This window comes from Rissa tridactyla, chromosome 3, assembly GCF_028500815.1.
Source record: "Rissa tridactyla isolate bRisTri1 chromosome 3, bRisTri1.patW.cur.20221130, whole genome shotgun sequence".
Taxonomy (NCBI): domain Eukaryota; kingdom Metazoa; phylum Chordata; class Aves; order Charadriiformes; family Laridae; genus Rissa; species Rissa tridactyla.
The window spans coordinates 36,881,780-36,901,328 of record NC_071468.1 but is presented as its reverse complement, the minus strand read 5'-3'; the positions used below and the strand labels follow the sequence as shown (position 1 = coordinate 36,901,328).

The following is a 19,549-nucleotide window of genomic DNA, read 5'->3' as shown; positions in this document are numbered from 1 at the left end:
TGTTATTATGCAGTAGGACTTTCTGCATAATACCAGCCAAGTAAGTTTACCCAGCAATCTCCCCATCAAAATGAGAATTTGTAGTTGACCTAGTTGCAGCATATTTAAAATGGATACACACCTCCTCCTCCTAAGATTTATTCTGTTTACTCACTTCTGTATCTCTCCTCCTTGTTTCAGTCTCCTCTTCTCTCTGGTTTCCACCCATGTTTGTCTTTCTCATATCTTTTTGTCCATACTGATGTCACAGCTATTTCTCTTTTCTCTAATCTCACAGGTTTTGTGCTCCCCTGACTCCCTTTGCCCTTGTCAGAATCCAGAGAGGAAACAGGAGGGCAATATTTGCCTGTGCAGAAAAGCAGAGCAAATATGTTGTCTGTAAACATGCCAGTCATGGCAATGCACTAATTAGAAGACCACATATAGGGCAGGGATGGCCTGTGGTGACCGCCGTGCCTTCCCAGCAGGGCTGAAATGGGAAGAGCCCTAACATCTGGACCAAAGGAAGTGCTGGCTAGCCAAATCTTTGATGGAGAAGGAGGGGAACACAGTGCTGAGTCTTGTTTAAATCAAAGTCAGAGTTTGACCCCACCTAATTGCTTAAGGCACCTTAAGGTCCCCTCCAGAAGGTGATTACAAAGCACAAATTTTCCATCATGAATGATTCTGTTTTCTCCATCGCAGAACAAGCAGGGAAAAACCCACAAACACATACTTGCTGTATTCCCGATGAGCCCTGATCTCTTTTTCAGCCCAGGTTTTGGCAGCTCTGATGTGTTCTTTCTGATGTCGCCAATTTTTCTAACGATCAAAGGGAAATTCTGAACAACTCCTTGCCTCCTTGGAAAGGAGAGTTGTTTTTCTTGATCCTAGCAAGCGTGTGCATGCTGCTCTGCAAACAGCAGCGATCAGTTCTGTGGGTTTGGCCAGGCTGTCGAGGAACTTCCTCTCATCGGCCCAGGTTAGCAAAAGGGTGTGCTGGGAAAACACCCTCCCCAACACACCAGTTGCCTGCACAGCTTCTCTTCAGAAGGTCCCAACTCTTCCAAGCTCTTGACAATGCCCTTAACTCTCTTGAAATCCCATACTCACTTATCCCAGAATTTTTTTCAAGACAATTATACTGAAGAGTTGTGATGGTGTCGTGAAGCACACCTTTTGAGATTATCTACTCATAGGCTGGTTTCACTGAAGTCTGTTGTTCTTCTCAGTGACAGCATTCAGGAGATGCATTGGCCACTCTGGTAACAAAAGAGCACCAGCTCTTCTCCATGGATAGGATCCTCCTGCTCTGCAACCAGCACCCCTAGCTCCAGTCACTGCTGTTTCCTCATGACTCTGAGGAGGGATCTACAAAATTCTGGCAAACAACTCTGCCCAGGCGGATGATAAACTAGGAATATTCCTCCTGTCTTTCCTCCTGTTTCCTTCCCCGCTACCCAGAGCTGCCCTTCCTTCACCCTACTTCTCCTCCAAAACAAAATCACAGCAAAACTTCTGTGTGTATCATGACTGACTTCTCAGTCCTTTGCTTTCCTCAGTTTTTAGATTCTTCATAGGGTGTCTAAGCAGTGCTCAGCATAAGGAGGGAAGGGGGAAAACATAACACTGTTCCCCCTACCCTAAGGGAGACCACACACCTTACTCAGCCATCTGCCTCAAGAAACAGGTCTCCCTCCCAAAAGAGGAGCTGATCGCTCCTCTCTGGGATGGCAACCTCAGAACAAGGTCAGTGCTCTCACTAGACTGGAGGACACTGGCAAGCCCATCACTTTCTCCAGACCTACATTGTGGTTCACCCACTGGCTCCAGTCAAGAGTACACCAGCTGCTGGTCTGAGCAGGGAAACTCAGGCACGGTAAGCGGTATGGATTCAATAGGCCTGAGATACATGTCTTTGTCAACCACCCTGTACAAACGTGGAGATGGTCTGTGAGGGGTCAAGGGTCTCACCAAGTCTCCTTGTACTGTTCTTGTCCTAGTCAACTGCAAGGGCAGCTTTCATTGGGCTATAACCCCTAGTAAAACATCACTTTTTGGGAAGGCTCTTCAGAAGGCAAGGTAGAGAAGGTAGAGAAATCAAAAGGTAGAGAAATCTGTAGATGAGAGGTACTTTCAGATTTTCAGTGGAAAACAATCTAAGCCAAGCAAAAGTATACTGAAGTCAGTATTCTTGCCTCCGTATCAATGCAAATTAGAGGACCAAGACCAAAACAGACCTAAGGGTGTATTTAAACTCATAAAAAAAGATCAGTGCTCTGAAGGCAGTGATATGAGGCTCCTAAATACAGTTTGAAATGTGCACATAGAGGTTGTTCAGGTTTACTGATTTCTTCAGCTCTTAGTTGTTACTGATAGTTCATTGCACGAATTGACCTTTCTAAATTGAGTCAGAACTTTGTAATCTCTAGTAATTCCATTATTTTCAGTAATAATTTTTCTTCTCTTTCATGTGTGAAAGCAATGGAAACAGACTTGTGGAAACCTGGATTGAGCCTTTTTGACACAGGTAAATATTTAAAGCATCCAGTAACTAGTTTGGGAATAATGGGTTTCCATCACACATGGGAAAAGCTATATCTGTTCATCAGGCCCATGACACTGCTGATAACAATCTCATTTTAAGGAGTAATTACAGTATTTAAAATTATAAATGAGGTATGTCGTTTACATCTTAGTAGCTAAAATTATCCTGTGCTTGCATCAGTCTCAAGTTCCTGCCTAAAGCAGGAGCAGAACAGATAAGCTCTGGAAAGAGCTGGCAGCTACGCTGCAGGAAAGGGGTTCTAGCTACTGAAATCCATTTGTAAATAAGAAGGTATTTTGGGAATGCCACAGTTGGAGTCACAGTCTAGAGCTGCAATCAGTGAAGAAGATGACAGGTTATTCTGATGTCAATGTACTTAAGAAAGACATTCAGATAAGAAAAGGAGAGTTTAAGCCGAGCGTAAAGAATAGTGAGCATCGTTGAGATTTTCTGACATTTTAGCCTCAAAAACTGACCATATGGAGGTGACAACATCTTTATAATTACTGATGAGTGAGGGAACAAAAAACCCTACCCTTGTAGCAGGCTCAAGTAGCAACAAGACCAAGACTTGTACAACTCTTAATCAGGAGCAGCTACCAACTGCAGATTCTACATGTTCAATATTTAAGGGATCCCTTTCCTCGGGAAGATTTAAAGCAGACTACACAAACTACAGGCCAATTCATGGCAGGGTGCTCTCTCTCTTACGAGGGGCTGGACCATCCAATATAAGATGTCTTTTGCATCACTGGTTTCGTTGCTAGAGAGGGCTGTGCTGGTGGCCCTTGTAAAGACCATTCCCTTGAACAATCTGCTTACTTCAAAGCTGAGGCGTGACTAATCCTTGCACCGGCTGCGAGGAGCAGCACGACCCATATGCATTAGCTTGCAAATCCGGTGTCGGCAGCAGTGGCTGTTGAGTCAAAATTTGCATCGTCCCAAACACGAAAAGATCTCCCTTCTCCATCAGCGGCAGCCTGAGACAGACAGAGGAACTGTTTCTCTCCTCCGTAGCTTAAGCCATCGGCATGCTTATTTTGAAAAAGCCACAGCACTAGGGCCAGGGGTGCAGCGGGGTATTTTGAGGCAGAAAATGACAGATTGCATTAAATGCAATGAGAGGCTGGGCATGGGGGAAGGGATGTTGTATTAACAGTTTCTCAGCAACTGAAGTGCCTGCGTAGACTGGTGTGATAAAGTCTGATGAATTCAGATTGTCACTTCAAAGGAATGGTTTCTGGCATGGACGTAGTCACTGCTGTCTTACTTAAATGAATGGGAAGTTTAATCAGCATGGACAGCTGTGACAATCACTGAAGGGAACTTTAATTAGCATGGAGTAGACTGCCCATGCAGCAAGTTGAAATTCCCATGGCAATAACAACATTAAATTGGACTGGCAGAACAGGGAGGCCCATAGAGACTGACCACCTCCCCAATTAGTTGGGGAAGATTATTTGGTGGGTGACCTTATTGTTACACCAAGCACAAATCAGCCAACCGACCCACAACCTTCAAGAACTGGTAATTGCACTGGCAAATAAAAATGAAAAGTGCTGCATCGCCTACACTTGGGTTTTCCATACCAACAAGGCTTATGTCAGCTGCGTGCCTGGGATACAGATTTTACTGGATGCAGATAAACGCATGAGGCAGATAGATAACTATGAATTAGCTTCCCTATACAATTTAGTTGCTAACATGGATGGCACATGTTAATATCTAATTTCACTACAGCTTTAAATCCACCTACTTTCTGTTCTGCAAATAAGGCAAGCAGGGAGAACTTGCACATATGGGATACCAAGCTGGCACATGCGAGGTATGCGGCACGCAGGCTGCAGGATGAAGCGTGGCTTTGGTCTGTTACTGAGGAACTGGTATATGCCTGTGTAATTAAAGCCTGTACTGGAACATACACAGTCAGGAGGGCAAGCTGCCAACTATTTCAGGTTTTAAAGAAAAAAACCACAATCATTGTCATCCATGTGGTTCACAAAGAGAGGCTCTGTATGGGTCCAAGTCATTGCTTCCTTTGTCTCTCTCTCTCATGTCACCCATAACTTCTGCGTCAGATAAACCAACAATAAGCCAGCGCTGAGAGCAAAAAGAGCCATCTTGCCTCCCAGCCACCCTCTGCCCAGGTACCTGCATGGCCAGCAGGTGAGCTGCGTCAGAGAGCTGGTCCCCCCCATCATTAACCTTTTTCTTTCTTCACAGTTTAACTCTGCCCTTTCCCCCTTCTCCTTGCATCCCACCGACACCAGGCAGGCACGGGAGCCGGTGGTGGGGCAGGAGCAGGCAGGAGGATACCTGGCAAGAGGAGTGCTCTGCCTTTGGGCGGTAAGGCTGGTTTGCACCACCTGAAAGTGTCTGTGGGACTGTGCCTGCAGGCGTTTACACACAGGCAAATCATATTGGCGAGCTTTTCCTCTCCTGACTTCGGGCGGCCGCGGCTGCTGGTGGAGCAGCATGGTCACCAGACACGAGTGCACAGCCTGGCCTCCGCCTGCAAGAAACACTTGGCCCCATGGCCACTTCCTTCAAAGTGTTCTCCTGCAGCTCCTGCTCCTTCACTCTACTGTGCCTGGCTGCTGAACTGCCCTCCTTCACTTTTATCCAAGGAGCACCCATGGACACACACCAGCCCAAGCCCAAAATTCACTTTCCTCCTCTAACCCTGTCCTGTTTCCCCTCCCTGCGCCGCTGCTGCTTGCACCTCGTGCCACTGGTGCCTCCCCGGGCCACACTTGTGCCTCTCCGTGCCTGCAGCTGGTGGGTTTGCTCCCATCAAGTATTTTCAGTTAAAATGCTCCTCTGTCACCCGTGCCCCGCAGTGCCACACATGGCGGAGGGTTTATCTCTCGGGAGCAGCAGCTGCACGTGTACAGGATTTGCCTCGTGCCCTTCCTCAAGCCAAAGTCAGATTTGGTCTCTGGCAGCAAGACTCTCAGGCCTGGGACAGGTCAGAACTGTTTGCTGCAGCAAATTTCACTGGGTAGGGCTGCTTTGCATCACCCCTGTTCCAAAAACATCACTTTTCCTCAGCCGGGAGCCAGCGCCCAGCGGCAGGCAGTGCTGCCCCAGCACCACCGCTCTGCCTCCCTGTAATGATGTTCCCCTAAACCCACACCAGCCTTCTCCCCTGCTCCTTTCCTGGGAGCTCGTCCCAGGTGTGCAGAGGAAGGGCAAGACAAGAGGCACAAGTCAGCCACATGCGGGTCAACAGCTCCAGACAGGAGGGACAAAGCCAGCCGGAGCCTGGCTCACCAGCCCGCCTTCCAACGGGGCCAGCCTGTGCTGCCAGGAGAAGGTCGGCTCCACTGACTGTGGGGGGTGAGGCATTTCTGGCACAAGCCCCAGTGTTGGGATGGGCGGAGAGCCCCCGGTGCCCTGTCCAGAAAGTATGCGCGGGCAGCAGGGGTGCAGTGACAAAGTGACACCAGCCCCGGGGCTGTCCTAACCCGGCCGGTCATAACCAGGGAAATTCTCAAACAAAACACATAAAGCAATCGCTAGCTCTTGCCGTGAGCAGAGCAGGGCTAAGCTTTGTGCCCTTTACCTATTTCACTCATACGCAACCATGTGGGCTCCTGTACAAGGCCAAGGCCAGGGCTCCAGCCAGCTTAGTGTCCCCTCTCTAGCCACAGGCAACACCGGCAGCTGAATTTAAAAATAAGAAGCCAAAGCAACCTTTCTGTCCCCCAAGGACGCTGCAGCGTGCTATAGCCTCCCAGCGGGCAATCGGGCATCAGGTCAGCTTTACGTTAGGCACTGCACACTCAGAATTATTACAAACCTGGCCTCTGACCCAAAACCATGCACAGCTTTCACCATGCAGGTGGAAGGACTCAAAAGTAGTTGCATTTCCCCTCGTGAGGGGTGGATCATCAGACGTAACTGGAATGGAAATAGGAGTGGTGATGGAGGGAGCCAGAGCTGGTATTGCCGCCCCCCCCCCCCATTTTCTTGGCTGTTTTCTGCATTGTTATGGCTTCGTCATTAATACCTTCAGCAACCAGCTTAGGCAGTGCACATGCTCAGAACTGTTACACCTCCCGTCATATTTAGGTGGTGACCTTCGCTGATGTCCCTTTGCTGCCTGCTCTCTTTACATACGCTGATGCTTGCCTTGCTCGCGGCCGGCTGCTGTGGAAAGACAAACTCTGTGGCACCTAGCAATTTCTCATCTTTTTTTCCTATATTAAGCTCACACTTTTCTAAAGTCACCTTTTTACTGTCTCTGTAGCCTTTCCTTGACTCATTTGGTGATGAAGATTTAAGGAATTCTTCCTCCTCCTCCTCCTTTTATAAAAATTAATAAGCAGTTTACAAAAATAATAAGCCATTCTTCTGTTCTTTTGACCAACTGCTTCCTTGGTGAGCGTTTGGTTTGGGGCTTGTCTGATCACTGCTGTCTCTTCTGAGGATTATCCCAGCTAAATCCCCTTAATCTTGTCATGCTGTAGTGAGAAGAAACAGCTCTTTGCCCTTGCTCGGGAGGGACACGCTGTACTGTAGGAGACTCTCACCAGACATTCAAGTCATGAGTGAAGTTCTGCATTGTCAAACCTTCTGACGCCAGCCTGACGATGCTCTGCTAGTCAGTGCATCTCACAAGGACATAAACTCATGTTCCCAAGGCTGCTACCATCCAAACATCTTAGTTGGGGCCTCAGCTAAAATCCACTAGTGACCCATGAGACTGTTTCCCGTGACTTGACTGCAGCTCTCTGCCACCATTTACCCTGTATCTCTTCTGCTTTCCAAAACAACCCAGTCCTCCGGGAGCACCTGAGGAGCTGTGGCTTGCATTGCTCCCCCAGCTGTAACACGGAGGGGTGAGTCGCTGCCCATGCCTTCCTCGCCAGACAGAAAAGCAATGGGCTAAATCTGTCACTTGTCTCCTTCGGACATTGGGCAGCTCACTGTAAAGCACGGGTGGGGCACAACAAGCCATCGGGGTGGCAGCACCGGTTCTCTCAGGGACAAAGTGCTGGGAGGCCACCACCCCATCCCGTGGCCATCAGCCTCTGCACCTGAGGAACCCTCTACTTGTCCATGCTGCTCTCAAGCCCTTGCAGGGAAAGGACTGACTTGCAAAAGGGAGTCAAGAGATGGTGCTCAGAGAGATTTTTGGTGGCACTTCTAGAAATGCCTCCACTCTTGTTTCATCCTAGAGGCGATGTAGGTGGAAAAAGGTTAAGCTCCATGGATGTGCTCCGCATCCTCATCTCCCTCCCTCATCAATTCTCAGGCCAGGGGGGACCCTGCAGCCGCCTCATTGCCTGCTTCCTTCCAGAGCAAGGGCAGCCACCGAGCGCGCACTGACTGAGCCTTTCCTTCCTCTCTCTAGGCTTCAGTTCAAAGGAAGAATTGAATCCAAAGCCACTGGAGTCCACCTCCCAGGGGAATCCAAGTACGTACATCAAAATTAATTTCATAATTAAGCGATACCATTTTATTAATTACATGATGCCAGAATGCATTAAAATTAAATAGCAAAAGGTAAGTTTTCAAGAAAATCTAAGAAACTCAAGGAACACATTTTCCCCTTGCAGAGGAACAACGAGCGCTCATTGCTGACCCCTCTCACACATGTAATTGGTCTTTGCTTCTACTGGGAAAGAAATAACAGCCAAGATTCAGCTTACCTGGGCAGGGAGATGGTGGCTGCTCACCACTGCCTCTTCCCAGGCAGTATCAGCTCCACATTCCTGGGGCGCAGAGCTTCGCTCGGGGACTTTGATGGCAGAGGACAGCACACCAGTGTGTTGCGGCCAGGGTTAGACAAGCGAGTCCTGCTGACCAGAGCAGGCTCCCGTGGCTATGCCGAGCGCGCGCGCATCCTTCCCGCAGCTGTGGGTGGGAGGGAAGGAAACCACCTGAGAAAGGGACCCGGTGCCTGCCGCAGCAAGGAGAGAGGGGATGCAGTGGGAGCATCAAGGATCCCTTAGTCCGGGTATGGAGATGTAGGATCCCCTGCTCTGAAAAGGAAATCTTCTACAGCCCTTTAAAATTAAAGGCAGATTTGCCCATTGACGCATCTTCAGATGGGGCCCAGTGTAGAAAGAGAAAGAAAAAGCAAGCTCTGAGTGGAGAGGTGGGGTCATCTGCCACCTCCTCACGGGAAGCCCCCCTGGAGAGGGGGCTTCACCCTCCCACCAGCATGCGGGTCCTCTCTTGCCAATCCTCCAGCAGCTGAACACCATCCCTCGCAGAACTGGGATTTCAAGGACTCCTTACATTAACTAATGAACCAGATGTCTGTATATTTACAGACGCTCCTCCTAATACTTAAGAGTATTTTTTTCCCCCCTAAGACGCCAAATACACCTAAAACCAACACAGAAAATAAAGGAAAGAAGAAGAAAAGGGGAAGGATCCGCACTACACACCCAATCTCACTGCAGGCAAGCGGAGCTCAGTGTAGCAGAGACGCAGGCTGTTTCCAGCAGCTGAACTGAGCTAAAGCACGCCAGAATCAAACCCCTCATCCCGCTAATACCTCTACGACCATAAAAGTTGTAATTCAGATCTTGCCTCCCTGCAAATCAGAAAGCGCTTAGCTCCCTCCAGAGCACCTTTAGCCTGTGCTCTTGCAGAGTCTCACTAACATCCCGGCACCGAAATACTCCTGCTGTCTGAATCCTCCCCAGAAATTAAGTCTGTATATAAGTGCGTGTAAATCTTTGCATGCCCGGACCCTGCTGGCTAACAAACTCCCCACTTTCCACATATAGACTTTATGGTGTAGCTCCCTTTGAAGGACAGGAAACTCAGGAAAACTTGGCCATTAATTGAGGTATTATTTGTTGTGGGTTCCCATCTTGTCTCATGATACGCTGTGAACGAAACAGTTCTCAGTCACGCTTCTGTAATTCAGCATTATTAAAATTAGAAAAAACAGACAGCTACGGGAGAAAAAATTGAAGGTAATGAGATGGGAGGCAGTTGCATAAGCCAGTAAGAACAATCGGCGCTTTGTAGCCTCCGGGCTACCTAATGATTAAAACACACTATTTTGGACAGTCTGATTGGTAGGAGGCATCATCGGAGGGAAATCAAAAGATAGGGATGACCCGGACGCCAGAGGGGGAAAATGTTAATTAGCGCTCTAGTTAAGCCAAATTTTGATCCCGCTCCTGGTCGCAGTCCAACTGATGAATGTTTTACCACTAACTTGCAGAGATGTGAAAGCAGGCTGGCAGTGATGAAGACGGCATTCGCAACAGCGCAAAGATCAGCTTCATCTGTGTAACTGGGGAGAAGAGTTTGTTTGGGTGCAGGCGTAGCTTTTCTAGAATGCTGCTTTCAGCCCAGAGAGGCAACACACAACAAGGCGCTGCTGCTGCTGCTGCGCACACGGGTACAAGCCTAGCGCTACATGCAAAAAGAGCCCTCGCTCAGTCTGAATGCACCAAATGAAATCATCCTCCCCGATGTTAGCTCCAGCCCAGAATGAAGTTGCCAAATGAGTCTCATCCAGAAGCGCCGCATCACCAGGACTGCCATCGGCAGCTCCTTGAAGAGACACCCCCCCCCCCCCATGATGTCCTTTGCCCTGAGGCACATCCTGGGCATTGCACATTTAGGGAAGTGGGAGGACCATCCCTCCCTTCTGAGCAGCACTAACGCAGTATGTGAAGAACCATTCCCATTACATCTATTATACCAATTAAGCCCACAAAAGCATAACCAAGGAAATCCACGTAGCCTGTGCGCTGCAGGTGGCCAGACTGCAAAATTCAGCTGTCGCGTCTGGCTTTACAAACCCTCACCACCTCTGGGCTGTGAATAAAGCGGGCTGAGCCCAAGCCGTGGCTCCGAGGGCACAGGACACGAGTCAGCTTGCTCCCGTGCGGCTGACCTCTCCCTTCCTAGTCCCCAAATGTGCCAGTGCTCCCAGACTGACACCTGGGGACAGCTTCTTGCCCTTTGGTCACCCAGCTGGGCTTGGATGTTGTATGGGAGAAAATAATACAAAGGACCGTGTTTACCCATGAGCAGGACAGACTTGAGCCCCAGCTGTGACTCGTCCCTGTCAAAGGCTTTTAGGTAGAGCTTGCGCAGCAGGGCAAGTCACTGTCTGCAGACTTTTTAGGCCATTGCTCCTCGCAAGAAGCACAGCCATGAGAAAGGACCAAAAATATTTCCTGTGTTTCTGTGTCTCTCCTCAGACTGCAAGGTCGATTTGTCCTTCTTGATGGATGGGAGCTGGAGCATCGGTAAGCGCCGCTTTCAGCTCCAGAAGCAGTTCCTCAGTAATGTGGCTCAAGCCCTTGGCATCGGCAGCGCTGGTCCCCTGATGGGCATCGTTCAGTACGGGTAAGAGCTTCTCGTGCAACTGCTCCCATTGCCGCCGGGCACGACTGCACACGCTGGCAGCTGTAGCTCTGCAGCTGACACGTGCTAAAGGTCTCACTTCAGCTCATTCTCAGGAGCTGGGTAGCATAGATGGGTCCTACAGCTTTTGGATTGTTGCATGTGAAGCAAGAAAATGACAATTTCTCTCATTTCTTCTTTTAGCGATGACCCTTCCACAGAATTTAACTTAAAAACTTATGCCAACTCCAAGGACCTAAGAAATGCCATTGAGAAAATCTCACAGAAAGGCGGACTTTCCAACGTTGGTAGGTGATGGGGCTGCTTGCATGTCCTCCACTCAGGGAGGGCTCCAGAGCCTGGGCTGTAGCTAGCCCACTGCCCCTCACCGGGTACGGAGGCTGTGACCAAGCCATGCTCAGCACCAGGGCAGGGCTGGCGAGGGGGTACCGCTCCCAACGTGACCTGCATGGGCTGGTCCAGGGTGCTGCGAGTCCGTCGCAAGGTGGACAGGATTTACCTTTCTCCTCGTGAACATGGTCTCACCGACATGTCAGGGAACCTCGCTAACCCAGCTTGTCACACCCAGGGAGGGGGCGGATGGGATTCAGCGGTGGAGGGCTCAGGAGGCCCTGGCACCGACAGCCGCCACCTGCCCTCCTGCTCGCACAGCCACAGAAACTGCTTTCCCCATTTCCCAGCAGGGCTCCAACACTGGAGTCAGCCCTCTGCCTACCATCTTGTGAGATATTAGGTATTATCAGGCAGAGTGCTTTCAGACCTGTAACTCTTCCTCATCTCCTCTTTTATTTCAGGGAAGGCACTTTCATTTGTTAACAAAAACTTCTTTTCGGACGCTAAGGGAAACCGAGGTGGAGCACCCAACGTGGTTGTAGTGATGGTGGATGGGTGGCCGACCGACCGCGTGGAGGAGGCCTCCAGGCTGGCCAGAGAATCAGGGATCAACATTTTCTTCGTCACCATTGAAGCAGCCGCTGAAAGTGAAAAGCAGAATGTTATTGAACCAAACTTTGTGGACAAGGTACTTACTGGGCTGGGCTCCAACCGGGAGCTACAGACTACATTTTCCAAGCTATTTCATTCAGGGCATTTCCCTTTCCTTCTTACCACTTATGGTTATTTCCTGTCCTGCTTATACTGTCTTGAGGTCTCCTGTAGGAAGAGCCAGGCAGCAGCAATGCTGAAGTCAGCAAGGGGATGAAGTCAGTAAAATTCTGGTTTGAGGTACATCATGGAGCAAATGGCTTTTTACTGACTAAACATTGGCACAAACCTGCAGTCAAACTGAGATGAGTGGTTTTCCAAATATACAGTAGTGCAACAAAGCACAGTTGCAGCCTGAGCTTTCCGCGAGCCTCCCGCTGTGCACCTCCCACCCGGCAAAGGCTGAGGAGCACTGTCAGCCTAATGCCAGCGTTGCATTGACAAACAGGTCCCACGCATGCACGTTGGGACATTCCCAACACAGGCACATCCCGGTCGTTCAGCTATACTGGCTAACTCAAATATTCTGTTTCCACTGTTGATCTGACGCAGGTTGTTTTTCTGTTATTTGTTTCGGCTGCTATGGGCTTCATGGTAGCTCTTGGAAAAAGAGTAAATCCCTGCCATGTGCAGCAAAAAAAAAAAAAGAGAACGCAAGCCTTGAACGATATGTATTTGACACTAGCGGTAACTCGACAGTGCTTCGGGGCAAGCTGGCACCCATTTACGGCAAGAGGCATCTACCAAGTACCAGACCAGGCTGGGCTCAGGAAGCAGGGTCGAGTTATCTGGTATTTTCAGAAAACAGGTTCCCACCTGAGCCGTGTTGGTCTGCATGAAATAATCTCCCATGAATTTCAGAGCTGCCCCAGAGAGCTGCGCTGTCTCCGGTCAGCATTTAATTGGATTGTAGCCTCATTTGCATTTAATGCTTTCAAAAGGGCAAAGCTACAGTGAGCCTCTGCAAACCTGCCAGGGGCACGGCAGGAGGGGGAGCAGAGAGGGCTCAGAGTAGGAAGGTAAAGAGGGAACGGTGACTTGACACTGCTGCATCGTGACGCTAAAACAGCAGCAAGACAGTAAGAGCAAACGAGATCAGGACACGGTGAGGAGGCCAGACTGGTGGGAACCGTAACTCCCTTGGAGCTGTTGGGCTTTATGCAAGTCGAGACCAGGCACCAAGAAAACAGTGCCTCGGTCTTTTAAATCATTCAGACACACACACAGAAAGTTGACAGATAAAGCCTGGCCTAACAAAATATTCTTCCCCGGAGACCTGAGGCATTAGCATTTAAAAGTCACTAAAGCCAAGGACAATCTGATCCAGCCTGTCCCCGCCACCGCCCCCACGCACATGTGACTTGTCCCACTCCCTTCTCTGTGCCACCCCTACTCCCGACCCACACTCACCTGACTCCCACCAGCCCTATAGAAGCCTCCTGCAAATTTGCTCCCTACAAGTATTCAGTTATAAAAATCAATGTCGGGTTTTTTTTTTTTTACTATTTGGCAGAGCCAGCACAACAGGGAATCTTTTTGCATTTTCACCAAAATTGCCTGGGTTTTCTTCTGCTTAGAAGGGTATGAGCCAAGGATAGCCCAACCTCAGGCCCGGGTTTCAGTTCAAGGCAGTAGGGCTTGTCAGCAGGCAAAACTTTCCTTGTTGCCCTGAACAATGGGAGCTGAAGTTGCCACCTGGCAAACACACAGGCTCCCGTAACGCCCACTGGAGCCACGCTAACAGCAGCTCTGGGATTTGGATGCGTTTCCTGTGAACAATATAACTCATCTGAAAAAGCCTGACAGGTGGCAAACTTGCTTATTACATTTTTTTCACTACTGTAATATCAGCTCCATCCCACAGCTTTTAAAAAAAAGGCAGAAAAAACGGTCTCGTTACACAAGTATCTGTGATGTTACACTGACATCATTTCCCAGGGAAGCAGATGGTGACTGGAGGAGAGGCCGCTTCAGACTCCAGCATTGCTCTTTCCAGGAGCCTATATTTACAATTTAGCTACATACCCCAGCTGAAACGGGCGGACCGAATTTCCATCGCATTCACCCTTGTGTCGCTTTGCAGGCTGTGTGCAGGACAAACGGTTTCTACTCCATCAACGTGCCCAGCTGGTTCGGCCTCCACAAGGTGGTCCAGCCCTTGGTGAAGCGGGTCTGCGACAGCGACCGGCTGGTTTGCAGCAAGACGTGCCTCAATTCAGCTGACATCGGTTTCGTAATCGATGGCTCCAGCAGCGTCGGCACCAGCAACTTCCGCACAGTCCTCCAGTTTGTAGCCAACATCAGCAAGGAGTTTGAGATTTCGGACACGGACACCCGCATCGGAGCCGTTCAGTATACCTACGAGCAAAGGCTCGAGTTCAGCTTTGACAAGTACAGCACGAAGCAGGACGTGCTGAGTGCCATCAAAAGGATCAGCTACTGGAGCGGTGGCACCAGCACGGGAGCAGCCATCAGCTACGCCTCTGAGCAGCTCTTCAGCAAATCCAAACCCAACAAAAGAAAGATCATGATTCTCATTACAGATGGCAGGTCTTACGACGATGTCAGAGTGCCGGCCATGGCAGCTCACCGCAACGGTAAGCTCTTCTATCGCCACCTGCTCTCCCGACATGCCTCAGCATTCACCCAGGGCAGAGAAACGCAGTTTGCTACGATTTGAAGGCGCTGCGTGAGACTTTATGAAGGAAGGGTAGCAACCCCCCCCCAGGGTCTCACTGAGCTCTAACAAGACCAGCATCTGTCTGAGTGAGGAACTTCAGGGGATAAAACAATAAAAATCACATAAATCTAGCAAAATGCAGCTATGCCTAGGAGATCTCATGGGATTTCTACTGTCTTAGGAACACACGAAGCCTCCTTTGGCTTTCCAATCAGGGTAGTCGTACATCTTCCAACACAATTGTAAGACACTTGCATTGGAACAAGAACCTGCTGTTCAGCCCCAGAGCAGAAGCTTTGCTATTGTTTAAGCCTTTTTGCTGTTGGCAAAAGGTACTTCCAAAGCACAAACTAGGCCTTTCCTCCAATTTGGAATTACCATGTTTATACAGAGAAAGCGCACTGCAACTCACTGCCCACGCTTTTGTGGCCTGGCAACTACATTTGCAATATTTGTCTTAAATCAAATTTAATGCAATGACAACTTTTACGCTCATTCTGAATTCTGGGTTTCTTTCCAGGAGTTATAGCTTATTCTGTCGGAGTTGCCTGGGCAGCCCAAGATGAACTGGAAGCCATCGCAACGGACCCCGATAAGGAGCATTCCTTCTTCGTGGATGAATTTGACAACCTTTACCGCTTTGTTAATCAGCTCATCCAAAACATTTGCACAGAATTTAATTCCCAGCCACGGAACTGATGGACTTGGGCAAGGCGGGACCCTCGGGCGCCACGCTGAAGGCACACCAAGTGCCACAGGAGTAATGCCAGCCCTCAGTTCAAGAAATACGGGAGGTGTTTTTCCCTGGCACTTCCCAGTCAGCAAGGTTGATCGCAGCTCTGTCCCTATGCATGATAACGCTCTGTGTAGACTGATGATTATTATCTTTTTTTCCTTGCAGGCTTCAGAAACTCTGATTTGGATGGATAGCAAAATGCAGTACACATGGAGAAAATAACTGGAGCTGTTTGACAAGCTGCTTCCAGTATAGAGCCTCGGCTTGTCTGATTCCCACCTTTGGGCACACACGAGCTCCTTAAAATGTACCTGAAGTAGCCGGGTCCCTTCAGGGAGCAGCCACACTGCTCAGCCGCTGTGGCAGAAGCACCTCCATGTGGCGCTGCCCACCAGTCAGCACCCATGTCAGGGCTGAAACACCAGACACTTTTTTTTTTTTTCGGGGAGGGGGGCGATATAACTCAAATTTGAGTACCTTCTTAAAAGCACGCACTCTCTGTAGAGCTGTCTTGCCAGCAAGTTAAGCTTCAGCTAGTGTAAACTCAAGCATTGAGATTTATCCAAATGCAGTGACTGGAAAGCAAGGGAGAGAAGAGTCAAGCGGTGGGACCCTACAACCATGTGTCAACCCCAATAAAGCCCCAAAACCACACAGCAGCCAACACGCAGGAACTGGAATCTATAGTCTCCTACAGCATTGCATTAATATTTGATTTTGAGAAGTGTCTTGTCCCCTTCGCTCTCTTGCTCTGCTCTTATGTGGCTCAAGGCCTGAAGGACCATGGAAGAGCTGCCAGGACAGAGAAGTCTCTTTGGGAAAAATTATAGGTTTAAGCTGCCTGCAATCGGAAAAGCATTTGAGACCCACCGCTCTATCGTTAAACCACAGCCTAGAACAGTTTACAGCAGTCTCTAGCGTGAGAAGAGCTACTCAAGGGCCATTAACAGGATTTAAGAGGGAATTATCTGAAGTCTTGCATTGTACACTGGGAAAAGCAGCATTTCGAGCATTTACAGACACCCTCTCCCTAATTTGGGATTGACTTCTGTTTTATGGATTGAAGTGCTACCTACTACAGCCCTGGATTATTCAAAACACACGGTTGTTTCTTAAATGGAGAACTAGCCACATCACTAGTCAGTAGGGGAGGAGTGACACATTAAGAGGGCCAAAAGAATTGCCCTTTAATTAGGAAGTAGCAGCTGCTGGTTATGTTTCCATCCAGTACAATTTAAGAAAACATGTTCATTAAGCAAAGGTATCGAAGGAGAGGGATGGAGTTATAGAGCCAATAAAAACGTGCGTGTTCATGCACCTTATGGCAACCAAAGCCACACGCAAAGCATTAGGCTTGTGGAACTAACAGGAAACGGGAAGAAATTAAAACTCAAATTTCACGTCTTACTCGCAAACCAGGCTTTTAATAGCATTTATAGTTTTAATAACCACGACCCGGGATGCTTATTATTCACATTAAAATGTTAATTGAAGCAAACTGCCGTAAGGGAGACTCGGTTATGTCAACAAAAGTAGCACAATCTTTTAAATCATTATGTTTGGAAAAATGACTGAAGTACCTCAAAAATTATCAATTAAGTAAGAATAACGCAAACTAAGGAGAACCGCAGATTCCGCATGATCTCCCTGGTGTGGTAACACAAGCCAGGCTGGGGTCCTCTCAAGAGGATATCAAACCCAATCCTGGATGAAACAGCGGTTTTACCCAGGGAAGGTTCAGATCTTCCTCTTAGAAGAAACATTCATTTCCAGCTTTAACGGAACATCGTCAGTACAATCACGCTACCCAGACAGAAGATGCAGGGCACCACCAGCTTCCAAAAAAAGCAAAACAAAGACAAAATAAATTTGCACGCAGACTTTTTAACACTGATGTGTGCTGCTGCACTTCCAAAGCAGAGGCCATCTCTTAGCTTGAAAAAAAGTAAAGATTGAGGACAGAGAGTTAGGTAGAAGCAGAGCAACCCCTGATACCCCCCATCTCCTGACCCACCTCCCTCACTACCCTTCTGCTGAAAGCATCTTCCTCTGTCAACGGGGGACATTACCTGGGCTGGACAAAGCTCAAAACGCGTAAACTGAATTCATTTACTGGGGACTTCAGAGACCAGATTTATCGTCTGAAAACCTGTTTGCTTGGGGTTTAATTTGGGGCTAGCTGAGAAAAAGGCCTAAGCCTTAACTTTTAGCTACTCAATATTGTGATTTAATTTTTAATGCAACAGCTTAGCACCGCGTATTGTTTTCCATGCTGGCCGTGCTCTTGCAGCACAGAAGAGTGGTACTCTGCGGAGACTCCCCAATGTTTTGCCGGTGCTCTGTCAAAAGCACAGCACAGACGGCCGAGACATTAGGAACGGTTAGAGCCACACATGTTCTTTAGGATATACATTTTAACTTCTTCCAAAAGCTTAAACTTCAAGCAACGACAGCAAGCTTTCAAACGCTCTTTCACAGGGAAGTTGCACAGCTGTCTGCAGTGTCAAGCATTTATAAATGGGGCATTTCAGGGATTCTTGTTGTTTAAATGGTTTCTCTTCAGTTTACAGACCAACTATGGCGCTTGGTTGCCAACGTGCATTGTTATTAACTTCTTGGGATGACCTTGAAATTGTTGGATCTCAAAGTGTGAAAGTCATTTAATCCGACACTCATCTAAACTTTGATGTCCTCCTCATAAACACTGTAAACTTAAGCGTAAGCCTCAAAATTTGTAAGAATACACCCTTCTGTTAACAAAAGTGAGTTGATCAGCATAGAATACACTCCTCTTAACCTCTATGTTTCATAGTAACCAAAATGCTTGCCACCTACTAAAGTCTCTAAATACTGTTTTATTAAAAAACAAGATAATTTACATATAAATCTTCATAAATGCTCGAGGGGGTATATTGGTTTGAAGAAAGCAGCAGAACTCCTTCTGTAACATATACAAGCTATTTTGAGCTTATGAATACAAGTCGCTATATCTTTTGCAATAAAATTGTCCCAAAGGCATATGCAGTACATGTCGTCTCCTATGTGGTTAAAAATAAACACCAAATAAGGTCCTATGCCATTTTAGTTTCTGAAAGGCAGTTGAGGTTCTTACTAGATTAGGGAAGACCTGGCAAGTTTGGTAAAGCCCCAGGTGTTTCAACGCCTTGCTTTTATGCGCTCAGCTGAAAAAAGCCTAAGAGTGAGCTAGGAGAGGAAGGACCACCAAATTACCTATCAGAGGAGTCTGTCATCGAAGCAGAGTCTAATGGCTGAAAGGCATCAAAATCATATGTACTTTCCCGAGTTCGCAAGATCACATCTTATGCGCAACCAGACTTCTTTTGGAAGCTGAAAAAAATTAACAGAGTCTCTACACAGCTTGTAGATGCAGAGCTGAATCAAAAGAGGATCTAGATGTCCAGATGCTGGGCCACTGAGTTTCAGTTGCCCAACCAGTACAGTGGAAGCTGCTATCTGGCTGAGGCATCCAAAACAGAGGGGCATCAAAGGGTTGGACTTGGAGGCAGGCAGGCAGCTATCTGAACTAGCCACTAGATACATGGCCTAAAGGGGGTTGTCTGGTCACTCTCTCCACGGGAAATAAGCACCTTCGCACCTCGGAGTTGGGCTGGTGGCTCATCACTGCTCAGCAACCACAGCGCAGAACACCCCCCTGGACATAAATACCGATGTCTATGCTCTGGAAGCTTGGGGGAGCTCGATGACAGCACCTCTTGCCTCTAACTCCAGCATTAGTCACTCATATTCTGGGTGAGCAACCAAATTCAATTCAAAGTTCAACCACCTCTTCAGAGAGGTAACTCAAAGCCCTGTTTCGCAGGCGCACCTTACCTTGCTGGTCCAGAGGTGGGACACTCGGCACCTCTGCTGTCACTGTGCCACCCTGCACAGAAGGCATCGCCTGCTGTGTGTGCCCTCCTGCTCCTCAGCTGCTGCCGCTTTGCTGGTTCAGCAAGAAGTTTCCCCGTGGCAGCTGCTGAATTTTGCTTTTCTGACAGGTGGGCAGACAAGCTTCCCCTTCCTCCTCACATTCCTCCTCCAACAGCTCTCCAGCACACGAGGGGAACTGTTCCGGTAACCAGGAAAAGCTCTGGGGTTAAGCATCCAGACAGGACCAACCCAATCTAAATGTCCTTGGTGTATTTAACACCCTACCTGTAAACTCCCCAGAAAATTATCTGCTTTATCTACTTCAAGTCAAAGCAAGCAGTAAATACCAGAAATATTACCTAGACGCTAACCACTAAGTCAG

The 19,549-nt window shown here is 48.4% G+C and overlaps 1 protein-coding gene across 1 annotated transcript in view; it reads left to right on the top strand.

Annotated features, from left to right (window-relative positions):
• VIT (vitrin) overlaps positions 1-15,239 on the top strand; it is a 60,390-nt gene extending 45,151 nt beyond the window's left edge. The window contains exons 13-19 of the mRNA XM_054195823.1: positions 2,462-2,509; positions 7,887-7,949; positions 10,711-10,858; positions 11,060-11,163; positions 11,671-11,897; positions 13,944-14,457; positions 15,061-15,239. Of these exons, the coding sequence (XP_054051798.1) occupies positions 2,462-2,509; positions 7,887-7,949; positions 10,711-10,858; positions 11,060-11,163; positions 11,671-11,897; positions 13,944-14,457; positions 15,061-15,239 (1,283 nt within the window). The remainder of the gene's footprint in view (positions 1-2,461; positions 2,510-7,886; positions 7,950-10,710; positions 10,859-11,059; positions 11,164-11,670; positions 11,898-13,943; positions 14,458-15,060) is intronic.
• The last annotated feature ends 4,310 nt before the right edge of the window (positions 15,240-19,549 follow it).